General features: G+C 38.3%; 2 protein-coding genes and 1 pseudogene across 2 annotated transcripts; 1 reads left to right on the top strand and 2 right to left on the bottom strand.

Annotated features, from left to right (window-relative positions):
* The first annotated feature begins 1,533 nt into the window (after nucleotides 1-1,533).
* On the top strand, nucleotides 1,534-4,198 carry LOC126793721 (uncharacterized). Its single transcript, XM_050520327.1, has 6 exons — nucleotides 1,534-1,746; nucleotides 1,836-2,022; nucleotides 2,148-2,331; nucleotides 2,426-2,629; nucleotides 2,721-3,020; nucleotides 3,123-4,198. The coding sequence occupies exons 1-6, from the start codon at nucleotides 1,534-1,536 to the stop codon at nucleotides 4,108-4,110; spliced, it is 2,076 nt and encodes a 691-aa protein (XP_050376284.1). The 3' UTR covers nucleotides 4,111-4,198.
* On the bottom strand, nucleotides 4,134-7,830 carry LOC126793713 (beta-galactosidase-like; annotated as a pseudogene).
* Nucleotides 7,831-8,733: 903 nt separating this feature from the next.
* LOC126797189 (beta-galactosidase-like) lies at nucleotides 8,734-13,770 on the bottom strand. Its single transcript, XM_050523858.1, has 17 exons — nucleotides 13,346-13,770; nucleotides 13,139-13,234; nucleotides 12,929-13,041; nucleotides 12,769-12,835; nucleotides 12,571-12,663; nucleotides 12,243-12,386; nucleotides 11,580-11,668; nucleotides 11,353-11,458; nucleotides 11,162-11,249; nucleotides 10,879-10,997; nucleotides 10,596-10,757; nucleotides 10,281-10,450; nucleotides 10,089-10,198; nucleotides 9,880-9,989; nucleotides 9,671-9,781; nucleotides 9,232-9,548; nucleotides 8,734-9,152 (listed from the first exon to the last, which is right to left on the bottom strand). The coding sequence occupies exons 1-17, from the start codon at nucleotides 13,520-13,522 to the stop codon at nucleotides 9,047-9,049; spliced, it is 2,178 nt and encodes a 725-aa protein (XP_050379815.1). The 5' UTR covers nucleotides 13,523-13,770; the 3' UTR covers nucleotides 8,734-9,046.
* Nucleotides 13,771-14,773: the final 1,003 nt, after the last annotated feature.

Genomic DNA, 14,773 nt, shown 5'->3' with positions numbered 1-14,773 from the left:
ACAATGCTTGATGACTATCAAAGTGACAGCTTCTTCCGATTTGTCCTGCTGATAATTAATGGTTTATCCAGAGTGTCGATCACTGGGTCAACTATTGAGCAACGGGTCTGATATGACTATTTAATCACTGTTTAACTAGATCGGACGGTTGTTAAGCACCAAGCGGTGCTCGACAGCTAACAAGGTGATCAACAACATGGTCCATCTATGTTTAACTAGTTTGCAGAAGACAAAATACGTAGTGTTGCATCGATTTGAGGCAACTATGGCAACTGATGTGCTGTGAATGATTTCAATTTTCATGTCAGTGTAGAATAGAAAGCTAAGATTAACATGCATTACGGCTTTTGGAGTGATAATTGATACTCGAGAATTTAGGGTTTTCAACTTAATTAGTTAGGACATGCTTATATTGTAAAGAATGTAGAGTATTGTTGTCTACACTCTCGATCAATTACGATTAAATTTAAATGAGTAATTATTATGTGTACCCGCCATATCACGTGGTACTGTCATGTGGTGTACACAACTAATCATATTATGTCATGGTATAATTAATATGTACGTGGTCAAAATAATAAAAGATTTTTTACATATAAGAACCAATAAAAAACAATCACAGTAAAAATGAACCGATAATATTAAGTATGTACGCCACATGAGATATGTGGCGGGTATATATAATAATTTCTCCAAATTAATATTATCACCGCCGGATCTTAAGCTCTCATAGTTACTTACTCTAAGTAAAAGAAATGTTGCGTGATTGTATGAACAAGCAGTGTGTATTGGTCGAAGTAATAAACGAAGTGCAATTGTATAACAGATCAAATCATAAAGATCTTGGCATGCAGGAAGAAGTACAGACCAAGAGATTTGCAAGCTTCCTAGCTCTACCATGTTCATTGGACTATTGGAGGCTTGGGGCATCAATGCCCATGACAAGTGTTCATCAAGGGACTAGTCTCACAGTGCTACCTCTCCCTCCAATCAGTCGTACGTACCATTCAATAATTAACATGCATGATGATGTGAAGTAAATTTACCGTCTACATTTATCACGTATATCTCATGTTCACCATCCTAAGTAAATGACAACTGTCATTTTTCTTAACAAATTTATAATTATAGTATTATAAAAGACATTTAACATTTACTTAGAGTAGTGAGCATATAGTAGGCATGATAGGGGTGAGCGATAAATTTGTTTCATACATTTTATTAGACTCAATCACACAAAAGGTTGATGTGTTATAAAAATCAAAATAAATGTAACCACAAATATAATCTGTTTTTTTTTCATCATTACACAATAACTAATAAATTAACACGTACATCGCACACGGATATGAGTATAGTAACTGGATAAAATTATCTTCTAACTTTTAATTTACGATTTTACGATACGTTTTTGGTTTGCTTTCTTCAGTTTCTAATGGGCCTTGGGCTTTCTGTGAAACGGCCCAACAATGACGAGGTTAAATTGCCGCAATTTGGCGCGAACCCACACAACCGTCGTCTGCGGCTTTCACCATGACCTCAGTGCCGGAATTGACCGACCTATTCGCCCGGCTCGCCTCCCACTTAAACGACACGTCGTCGCCTCATCGCACTTCCCAAAATTCCGAAGACGAAGCTGCTCTGGACCTATCCATTTCCAATCTGACCCAATCCCTAAACCCCGGCGATTCTAGGGTTAGGGTTTTGGACACGGTCCTATCTCTCATGTGCTTCAAAGCTCCACAGGTCGGCTCTCTCAAATTAGCGATCTTTCGTAACCGAAATTGTTTAATTTAGGGTTTCTTATCTGTGGAATTTTACTGTAATTTGGTCAGGTTTTCGATTCGGTAATTGAGTATTCGGTGAAGACAATTGTCACTGTTTTGTTGTCTTCGATTCGCTGTGAAGCCTTTCGGAGACCGAAAGATGAAATCTTGATGATTGGGAGCTCCATTTCTCACCGAGATTGCGGTGATTTGATCGAATCGTGTGGTGAGATTCTTGCGAAATTGAAGGGACATGGTGGGTTTATACACTCTAAAACTAGCTCGCATTTTGTCTTCAACTGTTATTCATAAATGCATTTATTAAAGGTAGTAGTTTTCTGAGTGAATGCTGATATGAGTGTAGTTTCAATTTGTTTGAAGGTGAGCTTTTGGAGTCTTTACTGTGTGCCATTGTGAGAGTTGCAAGTTCGGTATCTCTGTACCGACAGTTGTCAATGCCCATTCGTCATGCGAGATCGGTGGATGCGAGAAATAGCTTGATTTCGAAGTTCCTATGTCAATTGCCTAGTTCAATGTTGCTTGATAACAACAAAATATCTCTCAGGTACTTGGATATGGGTTTTTGGCTGGTTTGTGAATTTTTGTGGTGTTCTTTTGTGCCCTTGTAGTTACGAATTTGAGAGTTATGATGTCTGCAGATTGCTGGTTTGGTATCTGGACCCACTAGCTCTGAAGCGCGATGTGTCAAACATCTTGCGAGAGTCCATGAGGAGGCCATTCCTCTGTTTGAGTAAGGAGTTTCATGAGTGTACTGAGTGGCACTCAGTTATCATATCCTTGGTACTTTCTCCCAACATGTTTGTTGAGGCCCGAGCTTTGTTACACAGATGGTTTATAGTCACGTGAGTACATTTCTCATTGATAAGGATGTTTAAGTTCTGTGCAAGATTATAATCTAATTTGATATGGTTTGTGGACTTACTTTTGCTTCAGGGGTTTAGCTTCTGTACTTGAGCTTCTTATTCAGTTGGTCTCAGTGACATTAGATGTGGTTTCAAGACCTATGCTCTGGAACATATCATCAGAATTGGGAGGAAAGTTACCGTTTTCTAACGCTTATTTTCCCTACAACCACCAGTTGTTAAGGAAATTGTCTGGACCGCTCTCGTATGATGGTTTCCAACAACTAGTACACGAGACAAGTGAACCTGTATCTTCTGCCAACACTCAACTATATCCATCTGTAAAGTCACCTATACTGAAGGTCGTGACTGTTGATCACAAATCTATCTGGTATTTTCTTACCACATCATTCTAGTGAAAAAGAAAGATGTCATGTGCACTATCTGAGAGTCTTACATGAATGACTGATCCACACAATGTTGCATATGCTAGGTCCCTGGCCATTAGCTTCCCAGATTGGTTCTATTTTGCTTCTGCATTGCTCTTTTCGGAGAAAGGTTCTCACAAAGTTTGTCATAATGTATGCTTATTTGCGGCATCCAAAGTTGGAAAAACACACTGTGAAGAACTATCTTCTGTTGCTGCAGCAAGGTACATTGCCTGGGTTTTGAGTCCTGTTAGTAAACCTCACCCGGATAGGCTGGCTGATTGTTTAATCAAACATTCAGAGTCCCTGGCTTTTAAACAATCACATGTCAAACAATCATCTTACAAGAAGAAACTCAAGAAACTCAAACTCTGTGAAGAGGACCGTACTTCAAGAGAGTATGATGATCAAAGCATTGCAGCCTGGCTCAAGGGATTCAATAAAATATGCTCTATGTATTCCAGCGAAACTGTTAATAATTATACAACATCTGAAAGAAAATCATCTGGCGGTATTAATCTGCAGAAAAATGTCTTGTTCCGGAGAATCCCACTAGGCATCTTGCTTTGTTGCCGCAATCATCTCAATGAAGATGGAGTAGAATTTCTGTTGCATTATGCCACCACAGGTAGAATTTTTCAGGCAAGGGAAACTGTAAATCCCGGATTGAAGCAGGTAAAACGGAACTCCAGAGGGAACAAGAACCCAAATACATGGATTGATCAATGTAACGAAAAAGAGATTGTATCAGGTGCCTGCCTTGTTTTCAGCTTAACTGATATTGTTGAAAGTATGTGTTCTTCACTGTTTGAGAGTGAGGAGGCCAGCATAGACTTCATTTGCCGGGTTAAAATGCAGGTCGGCAAATACTTGATTAAATGCATCAAGAGGTTCATTCAACTCAAAGTTGATGATGAAGATGTGGTGGTGATGGATCTCTGCCATAGACTGGAGCAGTGGCGGCATCAAGGGCGTGTAGTATTGGAACTCCAGAAAGATATTGATAATGTTAGTCGAGTCTTAAATCAGAGATTTGCCTTTTGTGTTTCGTGAATGTAAAGAAATTTTATTGCATTCTAATGTATACATATTATTGCATTACTTTCGTAATCTGTAGTTTGGACATAATAAAGCCAATTTTGATTGATATCCACAGCTGCAATCTCAAATGGTTGATGACCGCTATGTTCGAGGGTCTGACCCTGCCCTAAACTTCCGTAGCTTCGTGCCACCAAGGAAATCTTAGTCGGATCGCCACCCCATTCTTCAAACACCACCAACAAATTGTCATTCTGGTTCAACCACGATCGCGGAACATGGTACCTGAAAACAACAGCTCTGTTATCATAACAGTAAAAATTCATAAAACAAAGAACATAGGCATAACGTTAAGAGGTTCAACTTTTCTTACCATCTCTGAGAAGGCTGGCCACAATTTGTTCGGCATTTGTTTTCGTTGTAAGTTCCAGCATAAGAACAATCTCCACAGCTGCCATGTGCTATGTATCCAGGCCAGTGGCGTCCGATGTTCTGACCGTTGATCCATACTTGACCTTTTCTTATGCTAGCCATATCTAAATCTACTGGAGCATTCCCCGGTGGTGCTTGAAATATAGACTGGAAATATCACAGCAGAAATTAGCATCTTGCTTTTGGCTAAACCCTGTATAGTATCATGGATTTGCAATGAAGTTAACTTGCCTTGTACAATGTAAGGGGTTGTTTTTGAGCCAATAATGACCCTTCTATCCATTCAACAGAAGAACTTCCCTTAATAGTATGGAGGCTTAAAGCTTCACCTCTCTTACCAACCTTCTCACAAAGTACATGCCAACAATTCCAAGTGTTGGTTTTTTAAAAGAAAATAAAAGGTAGAGAAGAAAATGCTGAAAGATAAAGACCTTTTAGGTCCATTTCCACTGTGACATGTCCCATGTTCCCGAATTCAGACCCTTCAATGTGACCGGCCCTAGAATTCCGGCGTTCCAAGTCTTAAAGTGCAGACCAACATTCTGCATTTTGTAAAACAGGAAAGCATTCACGTTAATTTCCACCTCCAAATGCTTTTGAAAGCTAAAATCATGAGAATGAGGAAACTAACCGGCAGACCAACAGAAATGCTCAGTAAAGAAAGCTTGTTGATGCCAGCTCGGAGCTTCACAGTGTCATTGAACCTTAATTTAGGGAATGCCAATCCCGCATAAACAGATCCTGCAGTTAAGGTATACTATAGTTAAAACTTAACACCACTACACGGATTAACAGACTCATATATCTCATCTACCTGATAGTTGACCATTGATGAAAATATGCAAGGCATGTCCAGCTGAATCAATAGTAACAAGAGGAGAAGATCCATTCTTTAGGAAATCTTCATTAGGATCTATTGTGATACTGAGTAACAGAAACTAATTACTAATCAACAACCCCAGAAAAAGAGAAGTGTTAAGTTTTTATTCTCTAAAAAAAGTCTCAAAACACATACTCAGTCATGTACCATAAGTAGTCTGTTGCATCCCTAGTGATACTTATTTGCTCATAGAGCCCATCCAATGTAAATGTATTGTCATCAGTAGAAGAGGCAGCATCTTCGATGTACGACTGCCAGGAGAGGGTGGCATTTACCAGTGTCATATCCACCGGCGGGCTCTGGCCAACCTTTACAAAGAATAACTTTATGTCAAGATGCATAAAAGGTTCTCCAAGTAAAAAACTGCAGCTTCTACACTGAAATGAAAGCAAATGAGACGTGTCAGACATAACGAACTAGATCTCCTCCTCACCCTTCCAGTGTTGAGAACTTCAGTTTTGCAGTCAGGAAGAATGCTTATAGACCAGGGTGGCAGCTTGTATTGCCTATTTCCAAAGCTCACTCTTGAAAAGTACTTTGTGTCGTAATTTGCAAGAAATGCAGCACAACCAGAACTTGAATTCAAGACATGAGCCTGCATCATTCATCACTGACTTTGAGAATCATAGTAAATTTCAAAGAAGCATAACTTGGTAAGATGTAATTTTCCACATTTGCTGCAAAACCTCACCTCTTGACTCTTTCCAATTGATGTCACTGCAGGATCAGTAGCGACTAAAGCTGCCTCAGCTAATTTGATGGCTTTGTGCAAATATTTCAAATGACTCCACTTTGGTTCCCTTGGTAGTCCTAGAATACATATGCAAATGTCAATCAATAACATGCTTTTCCACTATTGGCTTCATAATATTCGACTGCAATAGACTTACTCTTAAGTTTTGCAAGTTAAGGATCAAATTTATAAAGTAAGCATCAGATGACCTAAAATATTATAAGAACCACAAATACATGAGATTGCTGATGATATCTGCATACCATATTCATCTAGAGGTGCATCATAGTCAAAGCTAATTGCAACAAAAAGGCCATAAGTTCGGTCAAAATTAGTTCCTCCATGATACTGGAAAAGGAAGCGAATACGTTAAAAATCAGAAGATACTCTCTTTACACATCATTAAGGAGAAATTAATGTGGATATACAAAGAAGTATAACTAACCATGTAATAGTTAGCAAAAGAACCACCATTTTGGATAAACCTTGCAACTGAAAATGCCAAGTCTTGTGCAGGTCTAGTGGGAACCGCCCCACCAAATTATGTATACCTGTTAATTTTATGAAGAGCCAGAACTGGTAAGGTTTGAAGAACAATATACAAGAATGTAATTGAAGTTTTGGGTTGTACAAGCAAACATGAGTGCCTTACCAGCCGGTCCAGACTTCGGTTCACATTTTGGGTTTATACTTCTTGTTTGGAGTAAAGTTTTCACAGTAAAAAATTGCAAGTATCAATCTGTCACATATTAAACTATAACTCGTTAGCATTAAGAATTGGTCTTGAAGCTTCATTTTCGTAATGATACATCATTAATCCAATCACTCATATAGCCATCAAGCCAACTTTAGCATAGTGTGACACGACAAAAAAAATATGTTGAAAAGAATGTGCAGAACAGCTTACAATTGGGTCAGGAGCATCCTCTTGCTTGCACATTATCCATGGGACTCCACCGGTCCATACTCATTTTCTATCTGAGACAGAATAATGGGACCTCCCTGAGTTTGGAACAGCCCTTCTGCCTTCATCATACCAACAATTTTCTCTGTAAATGTTTTCATTGCTGCCTTGAAAGGCTCATTGTCTGTTCTGAACTCCATTCCAGGAACATATTTGAGCCAAGCAGGAAACCCCCCGAAGTTCCATTCAGCACAAACATAAGGACCATTACGGAGATGTACATATATCCCTGCTTGTTTGACGAGCTTGACGAACTTAACCAAAATAATTACTTCCCTGGAGAAGGTCGTGCCCGTTCCAAAACACATAGGTTTGTATAATATCCAAGCCTCCATCTTTAGCCTTCTGGATCAAATCTGGCCACATCTGTAACCATGTGATATAACAATTATTAGTTATTTGAATGCAGTGCCTTCAATATTGCAAGTTCAAAAGGGCTAAAGAAACCAGTTACTATAAATCAAGTGGCATCATTAGTACCTCAGGTGTGCTTCTGGGATAGTGGATGGAACCAGATATGAGAATTCTCTTCTGTCCATCAACTATTATAGCTCTGTGGTCATAACTCACAGAAGCTGTAGCAGAAGACAGCCATAAACACAGAAACAAAAGCAGGAACATGGCAGCATTGCCCCTCAACTTGTTGCAGTTCCACATTGACTGCTCTAAATCCATGGACAAATAAGATTATGAAATATAAAAATTATCCACCTTGAATACCAAATGCATTCCCTCAAGAAAAAACAAAGCAAATAATGACAAATTATTCAAAAAATCTCAGTGTTTGCAGATGGCTTGAAACAATGACAGTCTAAGCAAATTTATAATGCTCTTCTTCCACCTCCTGTTTCCAGGACCAGATAGGAAGGCTTAGAAAGCAAGTGATTAGTCCTAACTAAAACCAGAGGTAGTAGAACAACTAAACCAAAATGCGGAGCTCATTAAAGCTGTAGCGTACTATCTATAGCACAAAATAGCAACCTCTATCAAAAGTAAGAAAAACTCTGTGCCTTGCTGAAGGCATGTGGTATTTGATTGCGTGAAGCATTTTACAGGCTTCAAAGCGAATGATAACCTCACAAGCGTAAGGGTTCTACAAATGTTGGCCTAAATGGTGCCTTTCACTCCTTGTACTCATCTTTCTTTACACAAAAATCTCCAAAAGTAACTAGGATTTTTTCCAGAAAAAAAAAACTTCAATGCTATTGAACGTGAAGAAACAACATACACACATAATGATCGGATTTCATGACAGTGTATTGTAGGATTTTCTAATGTAAGAATGCATACTCCTCAAGGTTTGAGAATATAATAGTCGTTCTGGTACAAGAGGTGTGACGCAACCATGGGAGCATAGCTCACATTTCACCCAAGTACTTGAGCCTAATCCTAACTTAGAATGGATGAGGAAATTGCGTGCTCCTGCGTCATAGGACAAGAAGTATTAAGGGCCTATAAAGATGTAGAACATGTCATTCATGTCTTGAGTCGCAGAACCATCTGTTCAAAATAATACTTGTAACTTGTAAGGAAGAACAAGTTTCTGAACTCTCTCTGAGACGATGATATGAAGCCATGAAAGTCAAGAAGCTAAAAAAGAAAAAGAAAAACAAGATAGCTCAAATGGAATTCAAAAGTAGGCTCTATTAATTTCTCAATTTATTGGTACAAGAAAAAAGAACTTGCTTTGCTCTTCCACACTTCTATACAGATACAGAAAATGCTTGCGCATATTTAAGGAATACATATCTTTGCATGTAGACCTAGTATACAATACCTATGTGGCTATATATGTATATGACCAAACATTTTCACTATTTAGTATTTACAATTGGCTATGGTTGTAAAGGCTTATATATGTATTGAAGCCGTAATTAATATGAGACTTCATTATTGCTGTAATCTTCAAAGCTGCACGATCTCCTACAGAAACTTCACAAACTCAACTTCTTGCAACCAAAGCAATCTTTGACGGATCACCGCCCCATTCTTCAAACACAACCAATAAATTCCCACTTGGCTTCAACCATGAGCGGGGAACATGGTACCTGAAAAGAATAGCTCTATCATTATCATTCTGATTCACCAAACAAAGGTGTAGAAACAAAGAAGATGAACTTTACTTACCATCTCTGAGAGGGCTGGCCACAATTTGTTCGGCATTTGTTTTCAGTATAAGTTCCAGCATAATAACAAGCACCACAACTCCCGTGTGCTATATATGCCGGCCAATGGCGTCCGATGCTCTGACCATTAATCCACATTTGACCCTTTCCCATGCTACCCATATCTAAAGCTAATGGTGCATTTCCTGGTGGTGCATTTAAAATAGCCTTGTACCATGTAAGGGGTCGGCTTTGAGCCAATAGTGATCCTTGTACCCATTCAACAGAAGAACTTCCACTAATAGAATGGAGGCTCTTATCTTCACCTCTCATACCAATCTGCTCAACAAAAATTAAGAAGTCTCAGCGTCTATTTTCGCGAACGGGTTTTTTTTAAAAAAAAAGAAGTATTCCTGGTGAAGAAAGTGAAACCGAAAAAAAAAAGAAAAAGGACAAGATACCTTGTAGGTCCATCGCCACCGTGACATATCCCATGTTCCTGAATTCACTCCTGACAATGTGACTGGCCCGAGAACTCCAGCATTCCATTTCTCAAAGTGCAGACCAACATTCTGTTTTGCACACATATATATATATATGTGTATGTATCAGCTTCTATATGTAGAGTTAATAAAAACCACACTCACGATAGAGAATTGAGGGAACTAACCGGCAGACCAACTGAAGAGCTAAGTAATGCAAGCTTGTTAATGCCAGCTCTCAGCTTCACACCCTGATTAAATTCTAACTTGGGGGAGGCCAATGATCCATAAGCAGATCCTGCAGTAAAATTAAAGGTAGATGAATTGTTATTCTTAAGCTAATTCGTAGGAGTGCTCCAGTGTTCCATTATCAGAACCTCTTTCAAATTTCACTTACCTGATAGTTGACCATTGATGAAAACATGCAAGGCATGCCCAGCTGAATCGACTTTGAGAGTGGGGTACTTTCCAGTTCTTAAAAATTGTTCATTAGGACCTATTGTGATACTGATGAACAGAAATTTTAATAAGTAACTAGGAAAAAGCAAATAACATGAAGAAAGACTAGAAAACATTGTAAAGTACTTACTCTGTCATGTACCACAAGTAGTCTGTGGAGTCCCAGGTGACACTTATTTGCTCACGAAGTCCAACTGATGTAAATGCACTGTCATCAGTAGAAGTGGCAACATCTTCAATGTAGGCTTGCCAAGATAGGTGAGCTACTGGTGTCATCTTTGTTGGCGGGCTCTGGCCAACCTGTAGATAAAATCTCTCTATCAACGACACTTAATTGGAATGTCCAACAAAATATGCCATGTAAGGACTAGAAACTTTCAAGGTAAGATAAAAAATTATGGATTCAATAGACTGAGAAAAGGAGTAGTTCTATATATATCCTCACCCGTGCAGTGTTGAATACTTCAGTTTTGCAATCAGGAAGAATGCTTATGGACCAAGGTGGCAGGTTATATTGCTTATTCCAAAAAGTCACTTTCACAGAGTACTTTGTGTCATAATTTGCAAGGAATGCGGCACAACCTGATCTTGACTGGTATACATGAGCCTACAGGTATTTAATCACCACTATGAGAATCACAGTAAAAATTAACAGAAGCGTAGATTAATAGGGCTTATAGCAAAGTAATTATATTATGGTTTTGTGCATATTTTTTAATAGAACCTACCTCTTGATTATTTCCAAGTTTTGACACTGCAGCATCAGTAGCAACTAAAGCTGGCTCAGCTAACTTGATGGCTTTGTGCAGATATTTCAAATGGCTATATTTTGGTTCTCTTGGTAGTCCTGGGATAAATAGGAAAAGGCATATGTTAAGTAAGTAACAGACTTCCTGTAAGACGATTGCAGGTTCATAACCAATTACCCGCTAGGAGACGTAATAGTGCAATTAAAAAGTTATGAACCAAATATAACAAGAACCTAGTCGAGATACTAATCCATTTTCATACCATATTCGTCTAGAGGTGCATCATAATCATAGCTAGTAGCAATGAAGGGACCGCCAGCAGTTCGGCCAAAATTCGTTCCTCCATGGTACTGTAACAAAAAAATTAGGGTAAGATACGGTTAAAATTCAGATACTTTTACCAACATCGGCTGAGAAAACTTAGCCTGACAATTTTGAAGGAGAATTAAGTACCATGTAGTAGTTGGCAAAAGAACCGCCATTTTGTATAAACCTTGCAACTGAAAATGCCAAATCCTGTGCAGGTCTAGTAGGGACTGCCCCACCAAATTCTGTATACCTGTAAAGTTCACACAAAGAGTCAGCACTAAAGAGATTTGGAGAACTATACAAAAAATAGTACCCACAGACCATAGAAATCAATTCTAGAATTCTGTCAAGAAGCAACATGTGAGACTTACCAGCCAGTCCAGACTTCTGTCCACATTTTGGGCTTATAGTTCTTGTTTGGAGTGAAGTTTTCACAGTAGAAGCCATTGCAAGTATCGATCTGCCACGTAATAGATGGCAAGTTGTCAGTGATAAGGATAGGGATACCTTGAGTCTTCTTTTTTGTAGGGGTTACAATCTTCAAGCTTTTGTTTATTGTTTATAATGGCATAAATAATTGGACAGTACAGATTCAGTTGTTGACTAAACCAACCCAAATAAATTGAGATTTAAAGTCTCCAGCTTTAACAATGATGAGCCTCTTAGCATAAAAGATGTCCGATGAAATGTCTCGATAAAGCTTTCAAATCAAGTTAATGTGGGGAGTTTGATATCTAAACCAATTCATAATAAATTGACTTTCCGAAGTCCCTAAAGATATTCTGGAGAAAGATGTTCGATGAAATGTTTAGAGAATACTAAAACAAATAGCAAACCAAGCCATTGAGGGGAGTTCGGCATCTAAACCAATTCATTATAAGCTATAGACTGTGGACAAGCACAATCAAGTCCATTATATGCTTTTTAAGATACTCCAACAAGAAAATAGGGCCACAATAAATGAAAGACAGATATACAGTTCTTGTGAGAAAATGACTTGCAAACTTCAAAAAGAATGTGCAGAAATAGCTTACGATTGGATCAGGGGCATCTTCTTGCTTGCACATAACCCATGGAACCCCAGTGTTGAGACCCACAGCCATTTTAGCTGCCCACTGAGTATAAGATTTACCAGGTGCACCAATTTCCCACTCTACCGGTCCAAATTCATTTTCTATCTGTCAAAACCAAGTTGAAGAAAAAAATGTACAATTTAAGTAGCTTTCTCCATTGACTGGTAATACCAATATTTCCTCAGCAGAAAAAACAAAAGGGAAATAAAACACTTAAAAATTAGAGAATTAGAGAAACGGACCCAATTGTAGAAATATGGCAAAGACCAAACTGAGCAAGATTTCTCACCTGTGACAGTATTATAGGACCTCCCTGAGTTTGGAACAACCTTTCTGCTTTCATCATATAAACAATTTTCTGCGTAAACTTCTCCATTGCTGCCTGGAAAATAGTTATCAAAAACAAAAGTCAGCTAATTATCCTTTTCGATAGTAAAATAGGAGCATTATATCATTTATATGTGATGAAAGATTCTTAGGGTCAAACCATGAAAGGACGATTGTCTGTTCTGAAAGCAATTCCGGGAACATATTTCAGCCAAACAGGGAATCCTCTGTTTCAGAAACAGAGCAAAAACAGGATCATGAATGTGGCCATATTTACAAACTAAAGACATGATTTTTGAGAAGTCTCTTAATATTTTTACCCAAAATTCCATTCAGCACAGATATAAGGACCAATCCGGAGATGAACATATAGGCCGTGCTGCTGTGCCAGCTTGATGAACTTGACCAGATCATATCTATCCCCAAAATAATACTGAAATTTTTAAAAAGCAAATAAAGCTACGAGTTAGTATAAAAGCATAGATATTTTGCTGGAGAAGGTAGAAAATTAAAATGCTTTTGAATATTACTTTTCCTGGGCTTGGTTCATGCCCGTTCCAGAACACATAGGTCTGTATCACATCCAAGCCTCCATCTTTGGCCTTCTGAATCAAATCCGGCCACATCTGCACAACCCCAGGATATCATAAATTTAAGCTTTATACAAAGAAACTGAGAGGAATTTGAAATGCTTTGAAAACCCAATTTATATATGAACTGCATTGGCAGTATGGTACCTCATGTGTGCTTCTGGGGTAGTGAATAGACCCAGACATGAGAATCCTTCTTTTTCCATTGACTATAATAGCTCTGTGATCATAACCAACAGAGGCTAAAGCAGAAGAGAGCCATGAAACCAGAAACAGTAAGAAGAACATGTTGGTCTTGACACTCAACATGTTAGAGTTCCACATTGTTTGAGAAAATCTAATGGGGAGATTCCAGGAAAGCCTGTCCCAAAGCAATGAACTTTGAATTTGTATTTTCTCAGCTTGGGACTTGAATATTGTTATATATATGGAAATTTGGGTTTGGTTTTTGAAGTTTGAAGTTTGAACACACACGCTTTCCTTTTGATGCTTTTGATATATAAAAAAGAGAGGAGTGGCAGAGTTGAAGTGGTGTGGATTATCAGGGGTGGAGAAATTTGGGAGAGAGTTTGGTTTGGTTGAGTTTAGTTGCTGAGAGGAGGGGTTGCTCCCGCAACTGCTTTTATAGAGACTTTAGAAATGTAACTACGCAACGGAAAGGACCCACGTCTCGTTTTGGGGCGGCAATCTTCATAGGCTAAAATGAACGAAATATGCTAATGCAGATTACAGTCAAATTTGAAATGGAGGTTTCTACATGACACAACGAAAGTGTAGATACTTTTCTTCAGAAATTACCGAAGAGATAATCATGTTAAAAATCAAATGATTTTAAGTTAAAATACAAGGCACCAGAAGCAGAAAATTGGTTGTCCTAGTTCACCAAACCAAACGAGGACAGGGAAATTCTACCCATGTTAGTGATTTTAGAGTTATTACTTGACGGGGGTATTCCACTAAAACTAGCTTAATCCAATTGTTGATAAAGGTTGTAAGGATGGGTCTTTGGTTTATAGCGTAGAGGTACGTGGTTGCTCGAAATGATAAGGGGAGTGTACTGGTACTTTAAGAACTCAGCTATACTGAAGGTGTACGTAAAAAAAAATTAACAACTAAAATTGAGTTTTTGTTTGGTATGAGATTATGAGCCAGTTTTGTTATGCTGATATCAAAACTTTTATGTTTATATCAAAAAATCACATTCGAGGAGATGTGTTTTAGCAACGGTTAACTTAACATGGGCATGGAGTTATCTTTACACTGTAACACAAGTAAAAACTCTAGGATTAACCTCATGTATCATATTGTATCATAGCCACTCAAATTGTTTATGAAGCGTCAATTATATTTGACATAAAAGAAAAAGGAAGGGATCCATCAATGGTGAGGTAGGCTTTATTAAAACCATATATGCAAGCACTGCAATGTCCATGCCGGCGAGGGAATCTGTTTTATATTGTTTGTGGACAAGAAATGGTAGAAAATAAAAGAAAGCACCGTATATTATTGCTTGAGATTTGAGAAGAAGCTTTCCTTAGTTGTAGAACCCCTTATAAAAATTTGGATTTCATTTAA

The sequence above is a fragment of the Argentina anserina genome, chromosome 1 (assembly GCF_933775445.1).
Source record: "Argentina anserina chromosome 1, drPotAnse1.1, whole genome shotgun sequence".
Classification (NCBI taxonomy): Eukaryota; Viridiplantae; Streptophyta; class Magnoliopsida; order Rosales; family Rosaceae; genus Argentina; species Argentina anserina.
Note: the sequence above shows the minus strand (reverse complement) of the source record. Positions and strands in the feature narration are given on the sequence as shown.